This window comes from Platichthys flesus, chromosome 15 (assembly GCF_949316205.1).
Source record: "Platichthys flesus chromosome 15, fPlaFle2.1, whole genome shotgun sequence".
Taxonomy (NCBI): domain Eukaryota; kingdom Metazoa; phylum Chordata; class Actinopteri; order Pleuronectiformes; family Pleuronectidae; genus Platichthys; species Platichthys flesus.
This window is the reverse complement of record NC_084959.1, coordinates 11,629,419-11,650,977: the sequence shown is the minus strand read 5'-3', so window position 1 is coordinate 11,650,977 and position 21,559 is coordinate 11,629,419. Positions and strand designations below refer to the sequence as shown.

At 40.9% G+C, this 21,559-nt stretch overlaps 2 protein-coding genes and 1 pseudogene across 2 annotated transcripts; 1 reads left to right on the top strand and 2 right to left on the bottom strand.

Moving 5' to 3' along the window:
- Positions 1 to 303: 303 nt before the first annotated feature.
- On the bottom strand, positions 304 to 8,953 carry trpc6a (transient receptor potential cation channel, subfamily C, member 6a). The gene is made up of 14 exons (XM_062405972.1): positions 8,782 to 8,953; positions 7,698 to 8,026; positions 7,206 to 7,338; positions 6,743 to 7,043; positions 6,442 to 6,627; positions 5,906 to 6,070; positions 5,564 to 5,807; positions 5,221 to 5,448; positions 3,905 to 4,169; positions 2,167 to 2,362; positions 1,232 to 1,432; positions 1,008 to 1,055; positions 774 to 849; positions 304 to 600 (listed from the first exon to the last, which is right to left on the bottom strand). Exons 1-14 carry the CDS (start codon positions 8,922 to 8,924, stop codon positions 473 to 475), a joined length of 2,643 nt encoding a protein of 880 aa, XP_062261956.1. The 5' UTR covers positions 8,925 to 8,953; the 3' UTR covers positions 304 to 472.
- Positions 1,744 to 1,897, top strand: LOC133970224 (U2 spliceosomal RNA; annotated as a pseudogene).
- A 4,113-nt stretch (positions 8,954 to 13,066) lies between the features above and the next one.
- Positions 13,067 to 16,705, bottom strand: angptl5 (angiopoietin-like 5). The gene is made up of 8 exons (XM_062406630.1): positions 16,602 to 16,705; positions 15,393 to 15,564; positions 14,937 to 15,040; positions 14,749 to 14,842; positions 14,494 to 14,597; positions 14,290 to 14,410; positions 13,547 to 13,732; positions 13,067 to 13,436 (listed from the first exon to the last, which is right to left on the bottom strand). The coding sequence occupies exons 1-8, from the start codon at positions 16,656 to 16,658 to the stop codon at positions 13,117 to 13,119; spliced, it is 1,158 nt and encodes a 385-aa protein (XP_062262614.1). The 5' UTR covers positions 16,659 to 16,705; the 3' UTR covers positions 13,067 to 13,116.
- Between the last annotated feature and the right edge of the window lie 4,854 nt (positions 16,706 to 21,559).

Here is a 21,559-nt window from a genome sequence, read left to right as displayed (position 1 = left end):
TGTTTTATAACAGTCAATATTTCTCATTCAGTGTGCCGGCAGGATTATTGTGTTGTAAAGTCTGTTTTTCGATTAACGGGGGGGGGGGGGGGGGGGGGGGGGGGGGGGGGTATTATTAAATGTTAATAATACCGTTGGGCCATTCTAGTTTTGCCCTTTTGCTTACATGAAATATTGCCTGAAACTAATCTACAAATGGAGTACTTACTATACAATTTCTTAAGTACATGCGTCCATTTGTGTGAGTGTCTAAATTAAAATGATCTGTGTTTATTGTAGGTGAGTGAAAACGTCACAATCTCCTCTTTAAACAGTGTGCTCCCACTTATAATTTATCCACATAAAGTGATAAGTTACATTTTTTTAAATTTATATTCACATACATACATTCTTATATCAAAGCTTTAAAGCTATTATTATTTATCTACATCGAGGGATGCAGAACAGGCCCTTTTCGCTTGTGTGCTGCCTCCTATGAAGATGAACTGATCTCTCCCATTCTCTTCAGCAGTCCGTCCAGCGTGTCCTTGCTCTGGGATTTCTCCTCGAGCAGCTCATATCGCAGGCTGGAGATGTCCTGCTTGATCTCTTTCAGCTCACCTGAGTGAACAACAGACACAGCGCTTCATGTCAAAAAAGAAGATCCAAAATCCATGACGTGTTTCTCACATTAAAGTCAAACTGACAAGAACATTCAGAAACCTTTGTTCCCCCGAAATGAATGTTAACAATTAAAAACCGGTTCAGTCTCGGGATCGTTCTGCGGAATTTACCTTCAGTGATCTCGTCGCTCTCTCTGTCAGCTTGGGCTTTGATGATGTAACGTTTTATCAGTCGCTTCATGATCTTCTGCAAACAGTGATGGGAAAAAACAAATTAACAACATTAAGATGCTCCCAATTTAAAATGATAATTTTGATAAATAATTGGAACTTTCACAGTCCGTAAACTGTGTAGAAAGATTTAGGTCCCCACAACATGAGTAATAACTGGACACAAACACGTACCTGATACCTGGTCGAGCTGGTTGAAGCACCATATCCTGAAGATCCGAGCTGGAAGATTAAGCTGAAGTTAAATTCATTTCTTGTTATCGTCAGGTCTGGAGCTTGTAGTGCAGCAGAGAAACCACTGGGAGGTGCTCAGGCTTTTGCATCTCCAGCTCCACTGTGGTTCCATGGACTAACTGGCTGCACAGGCATTATACACACATGAGAACAGTATGTGGTACCTGATTAAGCTGTGACTCAGGTTCCTCCTCTCTGTGTCCTGCCACATAGTACAGCAGCAGGGTCTTGATACCTTTGCCCATTCCCAGCATGGACTTGGGACTGGGCACCAGGTTAAAGGGCACAGGGAGCGTCCTCCCCTCCTCAAAGTACGAGAACCAGAGTTTGGCCCGAGCGAACTTCCATTCGACATCGGCATCATCCTAAAAAGGGAAAACAAAACAGTTTGGAGATGAAAGAGAAAAACACACCGGCTGCACCTCATGATGTTGGACACACACGCTCCAGCAGATTATTATTGCCACTAAAAGTCATTGTTCCCTAAATTAGATATTCATGGCCTTCAAATGGCTTAAATATAACTCTACACCCTCCTTTCTCATTTTTGACAGGGATCTATTGCCTGGATTCATTTTGAACTCCACCAAGGAGGTTTTCATGTTTTCATCAGCATTTGTTTTTTCAGCAGGATTACACCAAAACAAATTAACTGATTTCCATAAAACATTGTGAAATCCCTTCTCGGCCTTTTGGCTAAGATCAAGTGTAGTATGTGTTGCTATCAGTGTAATATATGATACTTCCCCTCGATTTTTTGAACAGGAAAATGGATTAGGGGCTTGCTCATTCCAATGTGTTGCAGTACCTCATGGAACGGTGGGCCAACTGAAGTTGTTATCAATTTTTTTATTTAAGAGAATGGCGTATGGGTCAGGGAAGAACCTTTTCATCGATTTCAAAGCGAATCCTTTTTTTTAAAAGTCTGACATGTTAAGGGTACATATATCTTTGAGTGTGGGAAATTTGGTGCAGGTTGATTGATTGACTGTTGGGCCTTAGTACTCCACTGACTCTTGTTTGGCGCCCTGCAGTATATGCATCCTGCCCATGAAGCACATGATGACATCATTATGTGGACAACATTTCTTTGACTCACCTCAATCTCCTGGAAGGAACTGTTAATCATGGCGATGAGCATGTTGAGCAGCACTATCACCATGGTCACGTTGTAGACCCCGTACAGCACGTAGCCGATGTTCTCGATGAATTTGTGTCCGTTGTTGATCACGACGGACTTGACCTCAGACAGCCCAAATATAGCCCAGAATAATGTCTTGAAGCTCTCCTCCAGGCTAGAGGGTTGACAGAGAGGGAGATGGAGAGAGATGAGATAAAAGTTATTTTGGAGTTCAGACAACCATTAATCACAATGAAGGAGACGCTGAAGACGCTCTGTGAGAAAAAGGCCACACAGTGAAATCCTTGCAGTCTTTAACACGATGTTTATTTTGCTGCACAACCGTTTCAAAGCTGTTATACATTTTTTTGACTTTCATCATAACTTTCACACAAAGAAAAATCCTACTTAAGTTATTTTTTCATGAACAATAATTAACTGTGTATAAATGCAGTAACATGCATTTTGTGAAGCAGAGGGAACTCTTGGGATCTTTTGAGAGACAGTTTTGAACTTTTTCAAAAGATTTCCTTTTTTATGGACTTTTTCTGCTGCGGATGTTCACCTAATTTTCCTTGTGATTGGAGTTCTGGATTTGTGTGCAGCGTTTGTATTTCTTTACTTCCTGTCTTTGACCTTTTTTTAGAATTTTTATAATCGTCTACATCTGTTCTGAATGTGTTACACCTGTATTCAGTATCCCTGCATATTCAGTAGGAATATGGTCTCTGTTTCCCCTTTTTCTTTTAAAATTTTTCCTCATGTTTTACTTCAGATTTCATTAATTAATATATCTAATGTTTTGGTGCCATTTTCCTGCAAAGTGGCGACCGTGGCTGTGCTTTTTTTCACATTCAACTTCAACTTCACCAACCTAACTTAACTTACCTGCATCTTGGCCCTCCCAGCTTAATGTGACAATTTCTTTCATACATACTAAACAATGATTTAGATTTATTTTTCTCGCCGCCTTTAAATATCCATCAAATCAGTTAATTTGAGAAGGACAAATAACTCCATGGTTGATTAGGTTATGTTGCTGACTACTTGTGTCCAAATTTAATCCATGACATATGAGGAGTAGTCCCTGGTTAAGTTGGAAATCACTCTTTTGAAATATCTGTGGATTCACTTTCACACACGCTCTTATTCATCTGTAAATCATGCATTTACAACCTTTTTGTGCCAGCGTGTCCCATCTGGTGTAATAATAATGGGACTCAGTTGAGTGCATACCTCCACCAAGGCCAGACAGTCCCCTTATGAAACCACATTTAAATTGACTAGGTCTGGGTTTATATTTAAATCGGCACCAAAGTACAGACACTCATAAATATCAGGCCCCTAAACATGTCAGCATTTTTTTTGTCATAAAGATCCAGGAATTATTCTCTTCCAAATGAACAAAATGTTGATGAATGCCAACAGAGTGAAAAAGAATCCTGGATCTGCAACAAAATTGAGTTTGTCCTACACTGACTCAAACCACATCGCTCAACCAAGCTTCAGGAAAATGGGCACAATAGCTTTTGTGTAAGCCTGCAAACAAACAGACAAACTCTGAGGAAAACATGAATTCCATGGTGGAGGTTAAAATTAATTAAAGCAATGGCTGGGTTCAATTTAAAGCTGGATTTTGAGACAACAGATCAGGAAATAAATTGTGTATGACCTATCTTAAGGTTGATATTGTGGTGTACAAATCTGAAGGTCTCACGTGGTGAAGGCGTCGTTCTCTTTTGCCCCCAGGTAGTAGGAGTACAGGTTGAACATGCCGATCATGAACGCCAGGAAGACCAGGAGGAAGATGACCATGAACTTGAAGATGTCCTTGACGGTCCTCCCTAAAGAGATCTGCAGTGGACCGAAGCTCTCGTTGGCTGGGAGGATGTAAGCAATCCGAGAGAAGCTCAGCACCACTGCAACTGCATACAGGCCCTCCGACACCAGCTGTGGATCTGACGGCAGCCAGTAGATACGTGCTGCAAAAACAAAGCTCGGACATGTTAGTGAACTTCAGCAAATCAACTTTGTAAAACTTTCTTCTTTTTCAGGCATGTAGTTCTGCTTACATTGCAGATTGAGGAGGGTTTCTAATACACACAATTCCATTAGGACACAGAGAAGGATATGAATAAAGCCAGTCCAAATTTCAATTCATCATGATTAGAGGGATTAAACAGAAAAAAACTACCCTAGAATAAACTTGAAATTTCAGTATTAAAAGTCAAAATTTTAAGAAGATAACAAACTAATAACGTTAGCGCTTGACTGCTTTAACAAAACACTGTGTGTAGATACATTTTTGAGATTGATCTTCAGAACCAGTTTTGGTAACAAGGAAATTCTTTCTCTTTTTGCACATTAACACATTGTCGGTTCAGAAGAGGGACGTGTGTAGAGATGGAACACTTGCAGCTCACATAGCTGTCGTACAAAATAGTCTTTGAACTTTATTAGTTCAAAAATAAATCTCCAAATACTTTCCACAAATATTTATTTCCCTAAAAAAAAATTAAAGTTAGCTTTTCATGTAAATTGGTGAATAGTATTTGGTCCTTTTGGCATCTAGTCCCTGTCAAAGACGTGTGTGCAATCTGTGACTTAGTAAGTACTAAATTATGTGTATTTTACAGGCTCTCAAGATGAAATGATGGAAACAGTTGAACTAAACAATGGCTAATTAGGGTCACCTACAAAAATGCTTTAATTCAAAATGGGATTAGTTAACGTTTCATCTGTTTTATTCTCTATTTTATTGAACTCAGTGAATCTCCTAATGCAATTCTCCTCTTGTGCCTCGGGATCGCCAGAGCCAACCCGCCTGCCTTTTCTCCAGCTCACAGGATCTTCTGCACATTCTCAGCCAGCCACCAACCTGTCGTCTGCCTGCCCCAGCTCTTCCTTAAAAGCAGTTTTTCTTTCACCTTTGTGTACAGGACCATCATGTGCTAACTTACTGCTGCTGTTTGTACTTTTATACAGGAAGTAAAGGAGGGTTGTTAATCTTTTCAGGTGTGTGAGCATGCTCACCCAGTGTGAAGTAGTGTATCTCGGGGGGCAGTGTGACATTAATCAGCGTTGTGTAGTGTGTGTGTACATAGGTCTGGGCTAAGTCAGCTTGTCTCAGAGCAGAGAAGCGGCAGAAAAACGAGGCGAGGAAGATCGCCAGCATCGCAAAGTCCAGGAAGTTCCACGGCTCGACCAGATACTCCCCCGGTCCCTGACTCCAGATCTCCTTCACCTCAGCCCAGATCATACCTGCACAAAGTACATGATGACAGAGTCATGTTCCTGCTCTCTCATCTGCAGTTCTGCAAACATCAAACCCTGAAAGACATGACATTTTAAATGATCACGATCATCTAATGCTCACCGATGACCCATGAAATGATGAGGATCTCCATGCATGTGAAGGGCGTTGTGGTCATGCGGTAGAGCAGCAGTGGGTCCGACTTGAGATGTGCTCCTCCTGGGTGCTGATGGTGAGTCATGTTTGGTAAATGGGTGGTTCCTGCGAACCGGTCGGCGGCATTCATGATGAGAAGACCCAGGAAGATTGTGAAGGACGAGGCATGGGCCACGAACCTCATGAAGGGGCTGCGCATTACTTTCCCCACCTGGATGAGAGAGAAGGAACAACGAACAATGAGAGAAAACCTCCAGTGGGGACTTAAAGTCAGGTTTGGATGTGTAGGAGTTAATATGAGGGTCCTACTCTGCTGCACGGAGCGATCCAGTAAGCCACCGCCAGTCCAGGAAGTCCAATAGCCACTGCCAGCACCACAAGCAGTTTGATAGCAGTGGTCTGTTGTCTCAGGCCGGGGAGATTCTCAAACCAGATACCAAGCAGCTGCTGCTGGCAGTTAGGATGAGCCACAAACTAAAGAGAGAAGTACACATGGACACAGTGGTTCAGACCAGAAACACCTACAGTTGTCGACAATCTAAGTCTACATGAGGTTGTTCATGGTCTTCGACCACCGAAATCGAATCTGTTCATGCAACTGAACATTTGTACCAAATATAAGGAAATTCCTTCAAGTTTTCCAGAGATATCGTTTAAAAGAAATAGGACATACCGACAACCTGAAAATATAATGCCACCTGCCACTGACTGCTGTCAGCACGGAGTCACAATACAAAGGGACATTTTTTCACTGTGTTTCTAGTCATTCCGTCCACTCTGACACGACTATAATACATTTACTTTACCTTACCTCACTGTTGTTGCCTGTTTGTGAGTATACTAACCTTTTTAAGTTCATATTTGATGGCTAATTTGAGCCTTGTAAGGGAGGGCCGACCTGGGAGACCATAGCTGTCTTCAGAGTCTTCTTCTCCGCTCAGAATGGCCTCCACCTCCTCTGTGCTGCGGCACAGATCCAGGAGGCCCACCACATAATCCTTACACTGGCTCGACAGGCGGCAGTAGTCGTTCTAACACCACAATGGGGAAATTATAGGAGTAACGAATGTGCACTGTCATCTTAGAGGACTTGTGGTGTTTGCACAATTGTTGTTGGTGATCGTGTATGATCTTTAGTATGTGTACCTTAAATTCTTTCTCTATATTGGCCAGCATGGCCAGTTCATTGCTGAGCTCCAGGGCGGCCAGCACTGGGTCCTCATTGGACAAGGAGAGGTAAGCAGGACTGGCGAGGCCTCTGTAGGCATTGATCCTTGATCGCGAGTGGCTGAAGGAGTCAAACTGCTGCTGGTAGTTACACGAGTCGCAGCTGCAGAAGTAGTCATGGGGGTGATCGATGCGAGCGCCTTTACTCAGCAGGGTGTGAACGATCTCGTATTCCTGGCAGTGTGCTGCAAGTATCACTGGAGTCACATCATGAGAAAACCTTTGGGAATCCACACAAACAGAACATTTTTACAAAGCAGCAAAAAGGTAAGTCGACAGCTAATACAATATATTCAGGACTGCCCAACATGTCAGAGAATTGAGATCTTTATGTCACTGCTGTACAATTTTTTGTCGCACATCTTTCTTCCCAATGTCTTACCTCGTCCCGTCCTCATCATAAGCATAGAAGTCATCCAACATGTCAACTTGAGCAGGGCTCGCTGTTTGACGATGGGAATCTCTGAATGCAGGGTGACTCAACAGGGTCTCTGTGATACGAACATAACCTTTACCTACAACACGGACGCACAGACAGACACAGGGCAACATGTTATTAGAATATCACCCAGCTCGGAGTATTCTGAGTATCCTTATTTTGGTCTAGGTTCCACAACTTTACTTTTTCAGTTCAGCTTAGGTTTTGAGTTGCAGCACGAAGCCGTTTGTAACAGTGAAATAGCATGTGGAGCTTTATGCAGCACAAGCGCTATTGGATACAATTAAATAGCTAAACAGTGAGGAATTGTTATACAAGTAGTATGTAAATTGTATATCGTGCTAATATACGACTGATGTACATGACAACATTATATAAGGATAAGCCAATAGAATGCAGAATGCAGTTGGACTCATTTAAATGGACACGTCTTACTGATGGCTAACAGAAGGGCGTCACCCACTCTGGCCAAATCCGCCCTCCCCAGCAGCAGCTCTGTCACCTCCAGATGCTCATTGGCCACAGCCAGCTGCAATGCATTCTGGCCCATGTAGTCCACAGCATTGACATTCAAGTTGGGCATGCCGAGCAACATGCGTCGCACCTCTGGTATGTTGCCGTACTCGGCTGCCTCCAGGAAACGCTGCTCAACCTCAGACAGGCTGACTGAAGGTGCAGAGAACATGTAGGAAGGACCACGAAGGGCCTGGCGTCGTTTAACGGCACTGAGGCGAGCCATGAGCTGCATCTCCGAGCTGCTGTAGCTGTAGAAACACACAGTAGATAATGTCCACATGGTAGCTTATAGGCCTGCACACAACCCAACCCTAACCTTAATTGAATCCAATCCTGAACCTTTATACATCCTAACCTTAGTTTTTTTTTATGATTTATGTTATTAGGACTTTTTGTCTCCACAAGGAAAACAAGTCCCCAAAATGTGACATATATATGTCCCCACAACATGAGACCTGTACACGCACACACATACACACATACCCACAAACCCACACACATGACACACACACACACACACACACTCAAGCCATTTTGGAAACCACACATCAGGAGCTTGTCTCATCTCAGTCTCCAAGTTACACATTAAACATTTTGCGAGAGAGACTACAAACTTCCACATAGTTAACCTAATCTAAATGAAAATGAAAAAAAATACACTCTATATATACAACTAGAGAGAGATTAAGTATTCAAGCAATAGAGCTTATTAAAATTGTGTGTTTTAAACCGTTATTTCATATAACACCAGGTTACATTTGTATCCTTTAGAATCATTGGATCAAGAACCATGTTCAGTTTTTTCAGTGTTAAAACAATGAAGTATGAGTCTCATACAGGGAACATGTAGTAGACATGCTGGACAAAATCCTATTCCCCATGCTTTTAAATTAATATTTAAGAATCTAACTTTCAGCTCTCTATACTGATAACAAAGCACAAAAACACACCTGACCAATACATGAACATCTGCCTCAATGGGGAAAGTAAATCAAAGAGTTACCCAAAGCTTCGTCCAGCAGTGCAGCAGTTCTCCTCTCTCAAATCATCGTAGGTCAACAGGTTATCACGGCTCCTGGCCCGCGGGCTGTTAGTGTAACCCACAGGTCGGCTGTTATAATAAGCCTCCAGTGGTTTGTGGTTCATCCTGCAAGTGGTCAACAATTGAGGGTCTGCTCCAGCTTGATACGAGCAAGTAATCAAGTGCCTGTGGAATGACACTCCCTCCGTCTCCCTCCCCCTCTGTTTTTTTTTCTATGTCCTTTTTTGAAAGAATGCTCCCTTCTGGGTCCCACTATACTTTTATTTACGTGACTCGTTGAACTGGACAGATGTGGAGGGCAGCCCAGTGCCATGAATGAACACACTGACGTCTAATCAGTAAAAAATGTACGTACATTTTCAGCAGTGGAGCATTCTCCAAATATTGGGTTTCAGCAGCTGATTCGAAGCTCAGGCTGTAAAGCGTTATTTTAAACTGCAGTGTTTAGAGTACATGTTCAATTGTTTCAGTGTGTGTGTGTGTGTGTGTGTGTGTGTGGCGTGACTGATGGCTGATGAACAGCAGATGAGATTCCCCAGGGTTCAAATTCCTAGGAGACTTTGCTTCCTGTGTGCTCCCACTCTCCACTGATCCTTGTCCACTGTGGGAAAACAACGTCTTACTCTGCACACACACACAATATGTAAACATACACATATATTTCTGTTTAAGAACAAAAACATGCATTACCTCATAAGCAGTTCAAAGGTAAGTCAAGAACATGACAAGAACACACTCTCACTCGCACACACACTTGTAAAAACCTTTAATTTAGCCTTTCTCTCCGATAGTACACTGCGGCCTGCAACACTCGTTCTTCCTTCCCAGTTTTAATATGAATATCCCCAAAAAATCTTCACATTATACGACAGGATTATCTCAACAATAATAAAAAAAACTGATAAAGCAGAGTCTCTGATTTATGTTTGTGGCCCTGAAAATTGCCTTTTAAGGCCCTCGTTGCTGAGGCTTAGTCACTTTGGACGTTTCAAGGTGTAAACGCATCATATTTGAGAATAGGGGTAAGAGGGCTAATCTCTGTTAAATGACACCAGCAATAGTTTGTTAAGACTTCCCCTTCAGAACGGAACAGACCTAAGATTTGGATGTAAACACTGTCAGCTCAAACATACACACTCTTATTTGGGGGCAGTGAGTGGACAAGCGCAACTCTGTGTGTGTGTGTGTGTGTGTGTGTGTGCGTGTGTGTGCGTGTGTTTTAGTACCACAGATTCTGGTGATAACATTGGTGGAACTCTGGCTCTTTGGGTGGTCTTCTGTCTGCGTTTTGCCAATGGATCCACACATGCACACTCACACACAGCTGTGTTTGCTACTCACACCTCAGCTACATCTCTTGGCTGAATTTTTCCTCAAAGGTAATAATGTTATTTAACTTCTGCATCACACTCGCACACTCTGGGTCTTTATCGCCAAGAAGCTGCATGGCAGGGCAGAACAGAGGTGCTGGCTCCCTCTAGTGGTGATGAATTAATACAGTCACAGTCTTATCAGTCGGATCGTTCACAGAAAATGTTTAATTCCCCCATAAGCTACTGACCAGTGACCACTATGGTGGGGTGGGCGAGTCTAAAGTGTAAAAAGTGTTGGAGGATATTTATATCTGAAATATATGTATATGAAAATGTCAAAATGTTTATTATTTTTTATAATCAGTTTTTTTTATTGTATTGCAGGAACAAGATCAACGTCGCAGGCGAAATTAATATAACAGACAGGTAGCTTCATATACCTGTATGCGGACAGTCACTGTTTAGATGGTTCTCTAATAACGCCACTTAAACATGCTTCAGCCAATTTTGATTATCATCACAACCTTCAGCCTGAGGAATAATTCAGCTAGTAAACCACTTAGTTCAAATATTTATACTCTTAAACATACTAGCCTTTTCCTGCAATATTCTGATCATTGTGGGTTACTATGGGATGCTTCCAGAATGTTGATACGAGGACCGGTTCCTTTTTTTATCACACATTTTCTTTCACCAGTTTAGCATATACGTTTAACATTCAGCAGGAAGTGCATTTTCTAGTTTTCTAGAGAGAAACAAATATTATCATTAACTTAAAAAGTGAATAAATTATTCAGTTTTTCCTTTAATTTGTCCATTGCATTTCAATTGTTGAGGCTAGGCCTTAGATCTTTTTGACAATTTTTGATCTTCCACTTTCTTCTGTATGATGTCAATGACTGAACAAAGAGATCAATGTCATCATTGATATCAAATATAACAGCGGGAATGTTTAATGGTAGGTTATTTTCAGTCAACAGCCTTTGGAAAAAACATTTACTTTCAAAAGTGTCCACAGCATTGACATTGAGAACCAGCATGGAGAAAGCCGTAAAAAAAGAGGGTGTACTCAACAGCAATAACTTCAGCTATAAAATATATGGCTTTAATGGAGAGACAATGTTTGGCAAAGTCGTCCAATGTGTCAACCTATCCAAGAAAGAACATGTGGCGATAAAAATCCACACAAAAGTACAAGTTGAAGACATTCAGAGAGAAATGGCGATGTTAAAAAAGATCAAGGCTCCTGACCCTGACCATAACAACATCGTGAAAATTCAAAAACATGTCTTGTCTGGCTTTTGAAATGCTTGACAGGAGCCTTCATGCCCTGATGAAAGAGAATAAGTCCACCCTGAAGATCCCTGAAATTGGTTACGTGACTCAACAGCTACTGGTGGCATTTGATGGCCTGAAGAATATTGGGAAACTTCATACGGACCTGAAACCTGACAACATAATGCTTGTCAATCATTCAAATCTGCCCTTCAAAATCAAGCTGATCGACTTTGGTCTGGCTCTTCCAGTGAGCCAATTGAGAGTTGGAATGACCATGAGGGCTACTGCATTCAGGGCTCCAGAAGTAGTCTGGAGATAACATTTTTAGACTTCATGAAATGCTGTCTGCATACATCAGCTGAACATAGAATCAGTCCCAAGGATGCTCTTAATCATCGTTTTATAACAGGGGCTCATCTGGTTTATGAAGAGGAAACCAAACATCTGGAAAGATCAAATGATTCACCAAACCAAGATGAATCAGTCAATAACTCCCAATGGGATGAAGAGACACGCCATAAGAGAAATGTAGGGCTCTGGTTAAAGTCCATTGAAGGTTCAGCACCCACTGACTGTGGACATCAGGAATGACCTGTTCCTGCAGTGAAGGGTCGGAACTGATGCAGATTTCAGTTGGGGAATCCTACAGACACTGGAAAAGCTTAAAGCTGTGTTTAAATGTGAAAGAAGGTTAACCTGCCCTGGCTTGGCCTGTATCAGCAATTACCTCATCCGGCAGTGAAGGGTCTGAACTGAATGAGATTTCAGTTGAGGAATTCTACGGCCTCACTGGCCTGACAAAAGAAATGAATGAAAATTCCCTCCCTGAGTGGTCCAGGCATAAACATGCTCTGAGATTCAAAATCATTACAATTCAGTACCTCAGTAGCAACGAACAAGACTGGCCCTTGTGGAGCCTGCCGGAAGAAACTATTTAAAGCAAATATTTCAGCACAATTAAGAGGAGATTGTTTTTCATCTTTAGTTGACTGAAGAACTAGTCATCATTTTTTATAAAAGTACCACATTGTGTGTACGTACACTGTTCCTTTGTATGTATGTATGTGTGTATGTATTTTACAAGTTGTGACTCCAGCAACACACACTTTAAAAGTAATGCAAATATTTAAACACGTTGTATATATTCAATAGGTGACAATGGATACATATTTAGAAAACAAATGACTGTAAACTAATACTCATATTTAATATCTTATATGATAATACAACTTTATATTAATGGGGGACAGGTTTTTTCTATCCATCTATCTATCTATCTATAAGCTCTAATATCAATGCACACACTTAAAAAAATGTGTTGAGAAATGTGAAACGTTTGGATGGCCGTAAGAGCCTATGGTGTCATTCAATATACGTTGTTTTCAAATTGTAGTAAGTTAAATTCTGTCTGAATACATATTCTTGCGGATGCAGGGTGCAGTCTAAATGTATCATGATGTGGGTCCTGAAAGAACACAGGTCACTGCGAACCAGGACACACACACTTTTATTTACAGCCAATAGCTAGTTGATTTACGCTACTAAATTTGTTTTATTTTGTTTGCTAATCTAGTTTTGGTCGAGTAGTTTTGTTTAGAGATAAACACTTTCATTTAATGATATCAGAAAATGTTTTATTAAAACTTTGTCGTGTACAAAGATGCAGTGCAACTTATACAGTTCTGAATCGGTGCCTGACAATGTGTCAGTTGTTGGTTGCAATCCTCCTGATCTTTATCGTGACAGATTTGATGGTGTGAGGGACGCCGCTCTGTCTCCAGGTGTCCCACAGAATGTTTGTCCTCTGCCCTTGGCTCTGCTCTGCATCCTCAGGAGAGCCGTTGAGGTTTGCCAGTCCGCACTGGTTGAACCACCATCCTGTGTGGTTGTGCTGAGTGCTGCAGCTCTCCACCGTGCGGTTGTCGATAGAGCAGAAAGGGTTGCAGCCGTCGTTGTCCACGTCTGAGGCGCTGAACGGAGCCGTGTCCTGGTTCTGCTCCTGTTCATAGCCACGAAACGCATCGCCTGCACAAAAACATATACTGAAATGCACTTGGGCAAGGAGAAAACACATGATTCACAGTGGGACCACATTGGTCCGAGGGTGCTTCTTGATTTATTCAGTCATACCCTACCTGCACTGCCTGCATATCGGCCCAAGTGTACACTGAAGAACTGGGTTTCACTGTCCAGGCTGAAATCATCATATGATGCATAAGAAGTCACATCATCCTGGGAGGTCAGAGCAACATGAAGCTGGAACCGAGTTTCTTTCTGGTTTACTATGTAAAACGTCTTCTTTAGGCCCAACCAGTGTTCTCCTAAATACACACAAACACACACATACATAGAAATAATCTTACAAGCAGTTGTGTTTAATTTATTCCGTAATGCACTAAAACACACATGTCTTCAGCATCCTGCTTGTTGCCAACTGTTAGACTTAGTTGTTGAGGGTTAAGGACAGAGGATGTACCACCATGTTAAAGCCCACTGAGACAAATTGTGATTTGTGAATATGGGCTATACAAATACAATTTGATTTATTGATTGATTGATTGATTTTTAAGGCACTGCTTTTTTAAGAGGGTGCAATTTTTTTTTAGCTATAGTTTATGACATACTGCTACATCCTGCTTATTAATCAAGCTTTTGCCATTCGCGCATCTCAGCAAGTGAAGTTGTTTCACTAATGTAATGTTTCAAATGTTTTTTATTTCTTTGTAATGATATTCATCGAAAATTATCAAGGTTGCACAGTCATCATTCACCCAACAGCTGTTGATGAACTTTCAGGTGGCACAGCTTGCATTGGCTGCTGTAGGTCAAATGCATGAGACAGGAAAAATGCCCTGGTTACTGTGCTGCAGTGCCCAACCTGCAAGGTTTCCAAATCCATCGGCATAGTCAGCCCACGGCCGTTTGAAGTCAGTCAAACCATCAGTCCTCCTCTGCACCACCGTCCATCCACCGCCCATATAGTCCATCTCACAGAAAACCTGCAGGACAAGCTTTGATTTAGCTACATAACGATGACCAATGAGCGAACGGCAGACTCTGAATGACTGAACGAAGCATGTACCTCAAATGAAGAGTCAGTGTTCTCTGGGTGGACGATGTAAATCCCACTGGGGATCTTGGGGACGACTGACACAAGACTGTCCTTGATGTCGCTGCAGTCTCGTCCTGATCAAAGCAAACTTGCTCAAGTTAAAAACCTAAGTCTGTATTTCAGTAAATCCATGAAGTTATTTTCCATCCCTGGAAAAGTGGTATTTATTTATAAGACCCATCTGTATGAATCTTGTACCGCTGTGTGTGTTTGTGTGTGAGTTACCATGGGACTGCACAGGTCTCACAGAGTAGATCTCACTGTTGCTCCTCTGAACCTCGAAGCTGAGCGTCTGCACTTTGGTCATCAGCTCCGTGACCTGAAAATGTGTGACACTACTGTATACGAGGCCGGCCAATCGGGCGCTTCGAAACTCATGTCGCTAACAGGAGAAATGAAGACTAAGACCTTACCTGACTGCTGAGGATGTCCAGAGCCCTCTGCTGCTCCTCCATCACATCCCTGATCAGCTTCCTGGTGCTGCGTCCAAACGACAACAGAGACTGCTGCAGCTGGCCTGCACACACACACACACACACACACACACACACACACACACACGTACACACACACACACATAAACACAAAAACACACCCACACACAATCATTTTAGATAGATATTTAAATAGATAGATAGATAATTAGATAGATAGATATTTAGATAGATAGATAGATAGATAGATAGATAGATAGATAGATAGATAGATAGATAGATAGATAGATAGATAGATATATAGATAGATAGATAGATATATAGATAGATAGATAGATAGATAGATAGATAGATAGATAGATAGATAGATAGATAGATAGATAGATGGATAGATAGATAGATAGATGGATAGATGGATAGATAGATTTTTTTTACCACACACTGAATGTTTCTCATCCCGCAGCAGCTTGACTGTGACATCACACGGGATGGAGCATGTATCCCGACCTTTGACCCCCCCGACAGGTGTCTGGCCTTTGACAGAAGCGTCAGAGAAGTCCTCACTATCTATTTCTGATTGGTTAAAACCTGTGCTATTTTCTGTGTCCTGGAAATAAAGAGAAAAACCAAAGTGAAATTTTGAGATGTATAACTTTGACTCTAAGTATGTTACTTCAGGCATATAGACAATTACAGATTGAATCATTGCTCTTTCTTTTTTTTCTTGTCTGCTGGACTTTGTCATGGCGGGTTAAGCACATTAGAAACAAACTTGTGTCAACTGCTTCACACTTGACTTGGAATTATTGTACTTTTTTTCTCCACTGTATTTATCTGTCAGCAGGTACTTAACAAATTAAAATTTTCATATACTTGAAATATGACACACTCAGAAAATATGATGTTTTGTCATAGATAGAACTCCCCTTAAACTTTGTGTGTCAGCTCTTGTAAAGTCTGTCTTTTCAACTGAAGCTGGATTGATGGACATAAAGAGATGAAAATCCACCTTTGAATGTTATAAATAAAATCATGTATTAAAATGTTGACAGAAAGTGGAGTATATTGCTCTCTTTAATTCGCTTTATGTTTATTTGACATCTGTAGCATTTGTTATTATTATGTTAATCTAATAATTTGGAACTTTACATTCTTGTAAAGGAAGGAATATTTTGAAATTTATGTCAATACAAAACAACAATTCAGTGTAATTTCTTGTGGTTTTAAAGCTACAGAAACTTATGTCTTGAGCAGTTTGAAATATTACAACTCTGTGCCTGCAGACTGTATGTGTTTAGATTCAATTATTGGCAAGAAAAGTGATTAGACGATTGAGATTTCTGAGCTCAAACAGCCGTACACATAGCATGAAACTTCTCCACCTTGACCAACAACCACAAAATCGCTCCTTTATCTTTAATACATTAGTGATAACAATCGTCTAATACTACACACAACACATAATATTGATGTAAAAGAAAAGACCAATCATGAGATATGATCCATCCACGATGCTAAAATCCAAGCTCTTAAATCTTCAGTTCTTCAGTTTCCTGAAGAACGTCACCATAATAATTCCTGACAGTGACAAGACAGACGACTGACCAGAGTCGATAACATTTTTGACAAGCATAATGTACATACTGTGGAGGAGAGCGGATGAGGCAAAAGGAGCAGGAGGACAATTGTTGTCCACATCATGCCAGACGTGTTTGACTGTGCTTCTTTCCTCCAGGAGCGAGGGGGCTGAGCCCTGTCCCCTCCGTCAGCAGCAGCCACTCCTCCATTCAGGCTCAGTTTTCCACAGAGTCTGCACTTTCCCCTTCACATGTCCATCCCTCTGTCTCTCTCATCTGCCAGAGTTGTCCCTGCATCTCCTGCTCCCTAAAACTTATCAAACTTTACTCTCTCGTCTCTTCCTTCCTCCACCTCCCTCAGGCACTCCCTCTTTTGTCTTGTAAACACTCTATGAGATGCTCTATGAGATGAGGTCAGATTCGTAAACGGGCCGGCGATAAAAGTCTGGATGTTTCTGACAAGCTGCTGAATGTGCTTATTCCAGATTTGTGGTGAGGGGTGATTACCTTCCCCCTCATCGTGTCTATTGCCAGCTGTCTGTGTTTTACAGGTTATATCCTGCCAGCAGCATGAGAAACAGATGTGGAAAGAGGGGAAGTGGGCAGCTCGTTTTAATGCAGTACGACACTTTCTCTGGGCTGGTCTTTGCGTGGGAGCTGCAGCTGAAGGTAGAGTGTCTCTGCATCTTCTTCTCATATTTCCTCTCTGTTACACCACTCTCCTCTCCCTATGACCACTGACTCATACATCTGAAAACAGCCTCCTGGAGGGTCAGACCAATTAGGCCAGTTAACAGGGCCGTTAAGAGGTGAAGAAAGTGGGAAAGCAATGGAGAGCAACAGAACATTCCAGTCAGGGGTCCAGCTGGAGCCAGCCAGCCTGTTGCTTCCTTGGAAAACTGTGCCGCTAATGCCAAAGAAAAGATTCGCTGTTGTTCTGAACCTGTGTGAGTTTACAGCCACGGTCAGAGAGGAATGTGAAAAGCCTGGTGCCTCAGCCCTGGGGCCCCCACATCTGTCCTATGTTACATGCCCTATAAAGCCACCTATGCATGTGAATGACACATCATATCTGAACAGGACACATATTCAGTCTGTTCATCGAATGCTCATCTGTATTTGTAAAGCTTTGGGATTTTAAACCTTTGAAAAACCGCAATTGGTTTCAAGTTTAATGGACAAAGCAACATGACGCACAACTCCGGGTTTGGGGTTTTATTTACCCACAAAAATGAGACAAGGCCATGTGAACTAATAAACTAAAGTCCCCCAAACAAGGATTTATCTGAATATGAAGCTGACATACTGACCAAGTGCACATGGTCTAACTGTGTCTGCATCTCTCCAGTTTTTGGTGTTTTCCAGGCTTTGACTGAGATGTTTGAGGTCCAATTTAAACCTGATTCAGTGTGTGCCCTCTATCCAAAGAATCCTGAACCCTCTGTTGTCTTATCTGCCATTTCACTCCTTATACGAGATGTTCGATTCGACGTGATTCTCCATCCTTTTCTCACAGGGTCCAAAACGTCACATTTCCTCAAGCTTGAAAACAAATTATATAAACTCAAAGGGTCCTTTTAAAGCTTTATTAACATATGGAGGCCCTTCACAGATTTGTGTGACTCTTTACAGGAACCATTAATGTCCTATTACAGTAGAGAGCACCCCTTCCCCCTTCTGTTTTGGATGTTATTACAAAATTGTATTATTTAATTAAATTTTGTGCATTTTTCTTTACTTCTAAAGTGTCATAATAATGTCATCCGTATGTGTTTATTTGCATGTAACCCTGTGCGTGGGTTGCAGGGTGCTGAGGATGGGGATTTACATCTGTCAACGTGCTTGATGCATGTTGCTTATTTGTTCTTGAGGGATTATTAAATCATATATATATATGGTTTGTATCTCTTTCTTTTGTGGAATGAAAACGGTTGAACCCAATAAAATATAATTACCTGTAAAAAGGCCCTAAAAGAGCCTAACAAACCAAAATGTAACCCAACGTACATCCAACAGAGACACAACAGAAACTGGTCACAACAAAACTGACTAACTAATTTGAACAATTTATGTTTATGTAAAAGTTTGTGAAAAAAAATGTATGTCCCTAAACAAAAAATCAACCTGTGTTGGTTGATTAACAAAATGAGAGCTGTTTGTAACTGAATATAAACTTGACTTAATAAAAGAAACATTTGATAAGGTGAGTTGAAATAATGATAATTATTCCTACAACAGACAAAACATACAAACCTGAATCCTGTTTTTTCTTGGACAATCAGTCAGTATTTTTGTATTAATCGTGACTAAACTCTGTCCAATACTCTCTGTATATCTCAGTCCTGATATCAATCAATATTTAAAAATAAAATCAATAAAAAATGAACGGTGCAAAACACTACATTAAGGGATCTTTTATGTTGTTATAAGATGTGTAAAAATACTTTTGATTAGTTGTGAAATTGAGGGGGACGCCCTAGACACAATATTTTTTATCCCAATAGCTTTGATTGTATTAGCGGGCACCATCCGCTGGTTGAAAGCAGTGTGGATATGATTTTGCTGAATACAGATTAAACCCTGCAGAGAGAATAAACAATCAGATCTGCTCTGTGTTCAAACTGCTGCTGGATTGTATTTGTGGACCTACTTTACATCACTATGACAGTAACAATAAACAAAACATGCTGCAGGCGTTGAGGTGAGATAGTGCCATCTAAAGCTCACTGGCGTGTATTACAGTACATTTATATATGATCGCTTTATGCCATGGTGCATAAAAAATATTAGAAGAAATTGTGTTTGTACATCACATAAGAAACTGTAGTTAAACAAACTTTTCAGGGGTATTCCAAAACTAACCAGTGTGGACCAGTTTGTTAAACTACGCTTTCTGTGTTGTCAACCTCTCTTTTCACTCCTTTACATTTAGTTTTCCCATTTTGTTCTTTATGTTTGAGCCCCTGAAAAATTTTACTTTATATACACATGGCCAAACAGGCAATAATCTAAAATAGTAGGAGAAAGGTAGAACGTATAAGTTCATACTTATTAGGTGTCATCTTATTGCAACTCAGAATGTTAGCATTGTTCTGTGTACAATGGGAAATACTCTATTTAAATACAGATAAAGATTTAGGTTTTTCATGCCTGCACCATTCATTCAAACAAATGTCTTGGATTGAATAATGTTTAAAAGCATACCCACTGGTAGTGTGTTTATCAAGCAAATGGACAAAATGGATTGAACAAGTTGCAATCAACCATTTATACACACACTCTTTCACCACGAATGCAGGGGTGCTTATTTTGCTAACATAATTCATACAGGAGGAATTTGGGGTTTTGTATTTTGCCCAACTAGAAGGGATAGGACCACCATCCTTCTGATTAGTGGACGACACTCTATATCCCATGAGCCACAGCCATCCACTGGGTGTTTCAAATTGTATGTTAAATTGTGATATGAGATATTTATTTCTTTTTAAAATAAAAAAATGGAGCATTTAATTAGAGCTAATGTCTGTCAATAAGTATTGATCTATATTTTGAATCTCCATGTCCGGTAGAGTTTTATATATATAGTCGGGTGAATTAGGATGATTAGAAATAACTGAATGAGTCATTGGATACACAATAGATTATAGTCCCACATAGAACCAGACATTATATTGTTGAACTCAATTTGTTAGCCAGCTGAGTTCTGGCTCGTCGTTGCACATGTTTTCCACTAGAGGGCGGGACACTGCGGCTGCTGCGGTTGGGGTTGGCCCACCAGGGACGGATGTTTTCTCAATGCAACTTCCCAATGACCCCCCCGTCCCCACCCCACCTCCTCCAACTGCAGCAGGCCTGACTCAGGCCCACAGACAGATGAGACTGTTCATTAACTGATCCTCGGAAGGGCCCATGTCCCAGAGTTGTAGAGTTGTTCATAGGCCTGTTTGTGTGCTTCGAAGTGGAAATGTGAGTTGTATTTATGTGTCAACAACCCAGCTGGTATTAATATGTTGCCGCACATGCGTCTCGTGATCGGATCTCAGATATAACACCTCCCCTTTCTATATAAACAAATATGTATATAATTTCTGTGTGTGTGTGTGTGTGTGTGTGTGTGTTTGTGTGTGTGTGTGTCAGCACAAGCTAGCGAAAAAAAGGTGGAGAGACTAGTCATGAGAGAACACATTTGAAACTGCAGCAGGTCAGAGGAGGTCAGCTCAGTTGGAGGTCCTTCATATGTGGCCCAGGACTGACTTGAGTTCACACTGCTAAAAGAATGTGGACAGATTAGGACCGGATGTGGTCTGGCGTAAACTAAATGCGTTCTGAGTGTGTTCACACCTGTACTTTAAAACTGTTCACATGTGATCAGATCTCAAAAACTACAAGTTAATGCCAGGTGTGAACAAGGCCCCTGACACCTCCTTCAGATATTTACATGGACGATAACATTAGGTAAGATAAACATTTATTGATCCACAATAGGGAAATTCAGTTGTTACAGCAGCAGGCAGGTCAGAATGACTAGAGAAAAAAAACTTTGATAAAAAATGCAGACTATGTACTTTATATACACCTATCTAATTTCTGAAACACTGGAACTAATGTATGTATATGTTTTTTTAATCCCTGTGTACTTGGAAAGTTGGATGATTGTAATCAATATTTTATGCTGTATTTAGTTACTTTTTTGCAGTTATTTTATTTGTAAACTGATAAAGCTCTGAGTCTGGAATAAAGCTTGACTAAATCATTTGAAACCTGTTAGGCGCTTGTGAGAGATGGATATGAAGTTTGAAAGTGACAAAAAAAAAAACATTTGACAAGTTCACAAAAAATGCTGCAATTTAAAGCTGATTGTAAAATTCTGCTGATTGGTTTATATGTGATGACGTCAGCAACTCGTGCAGCATTTTCACCCACTTTCTGAGATGTTGAGGTGGCGTACATGGGAATTTTTCCCAGATGGAAAACTTATTTTTTCCGATTATATGTCACACTGCACGAACGCACAGAAAGTCTTAA

Excerpts from the sequence above, each read along its gene's own strand:
- angptl5 (XM_062406630.1), bottom strand. The coding sequence starts at position 16,658 with ATGATGTGGACAACAATTGTCCTCCTGCTCCTTTTGCCTCATCCGCTC. Across the intron at positions 14,843-14,936 it reads TGGACATCCTCAGCAGTCAG|GTCACGGAGCTGATGACCAA; the intron begins GTAAGGTCTTAG and ends ACACATTTTCAG. Across the intron at positions 14,411-14,493 it reads ACACTGACTCTTCATTTGAG|GTTTTCTGTGAGATGGACTA; the intron begins GTACATGCTTCG and ends CTTGTCCTGCAG.
- trpc6a (XM_062405972.1), bottom strand. The coding sequence starts at position 8,924 with ATGAACCACAAACCACTGGAGGCTTATTATAACAGCCGACCTGTGGGT. Across the intron at positions 4,170-5,220 it reads GATACACTACTTCACACTGG|CACGTATCTACTGGCTGCCG; the intron begins GTGAGCATGCTC and ends TTGTTTTTGCAG. Across the intron at positions 850-1,007 it reads CCAGCTCGACCAGGTATCAG|AAGATCATGAAGCGACTGAT; the intron begins GTACGTGTTTGT and ends CACTGTTTGCAG.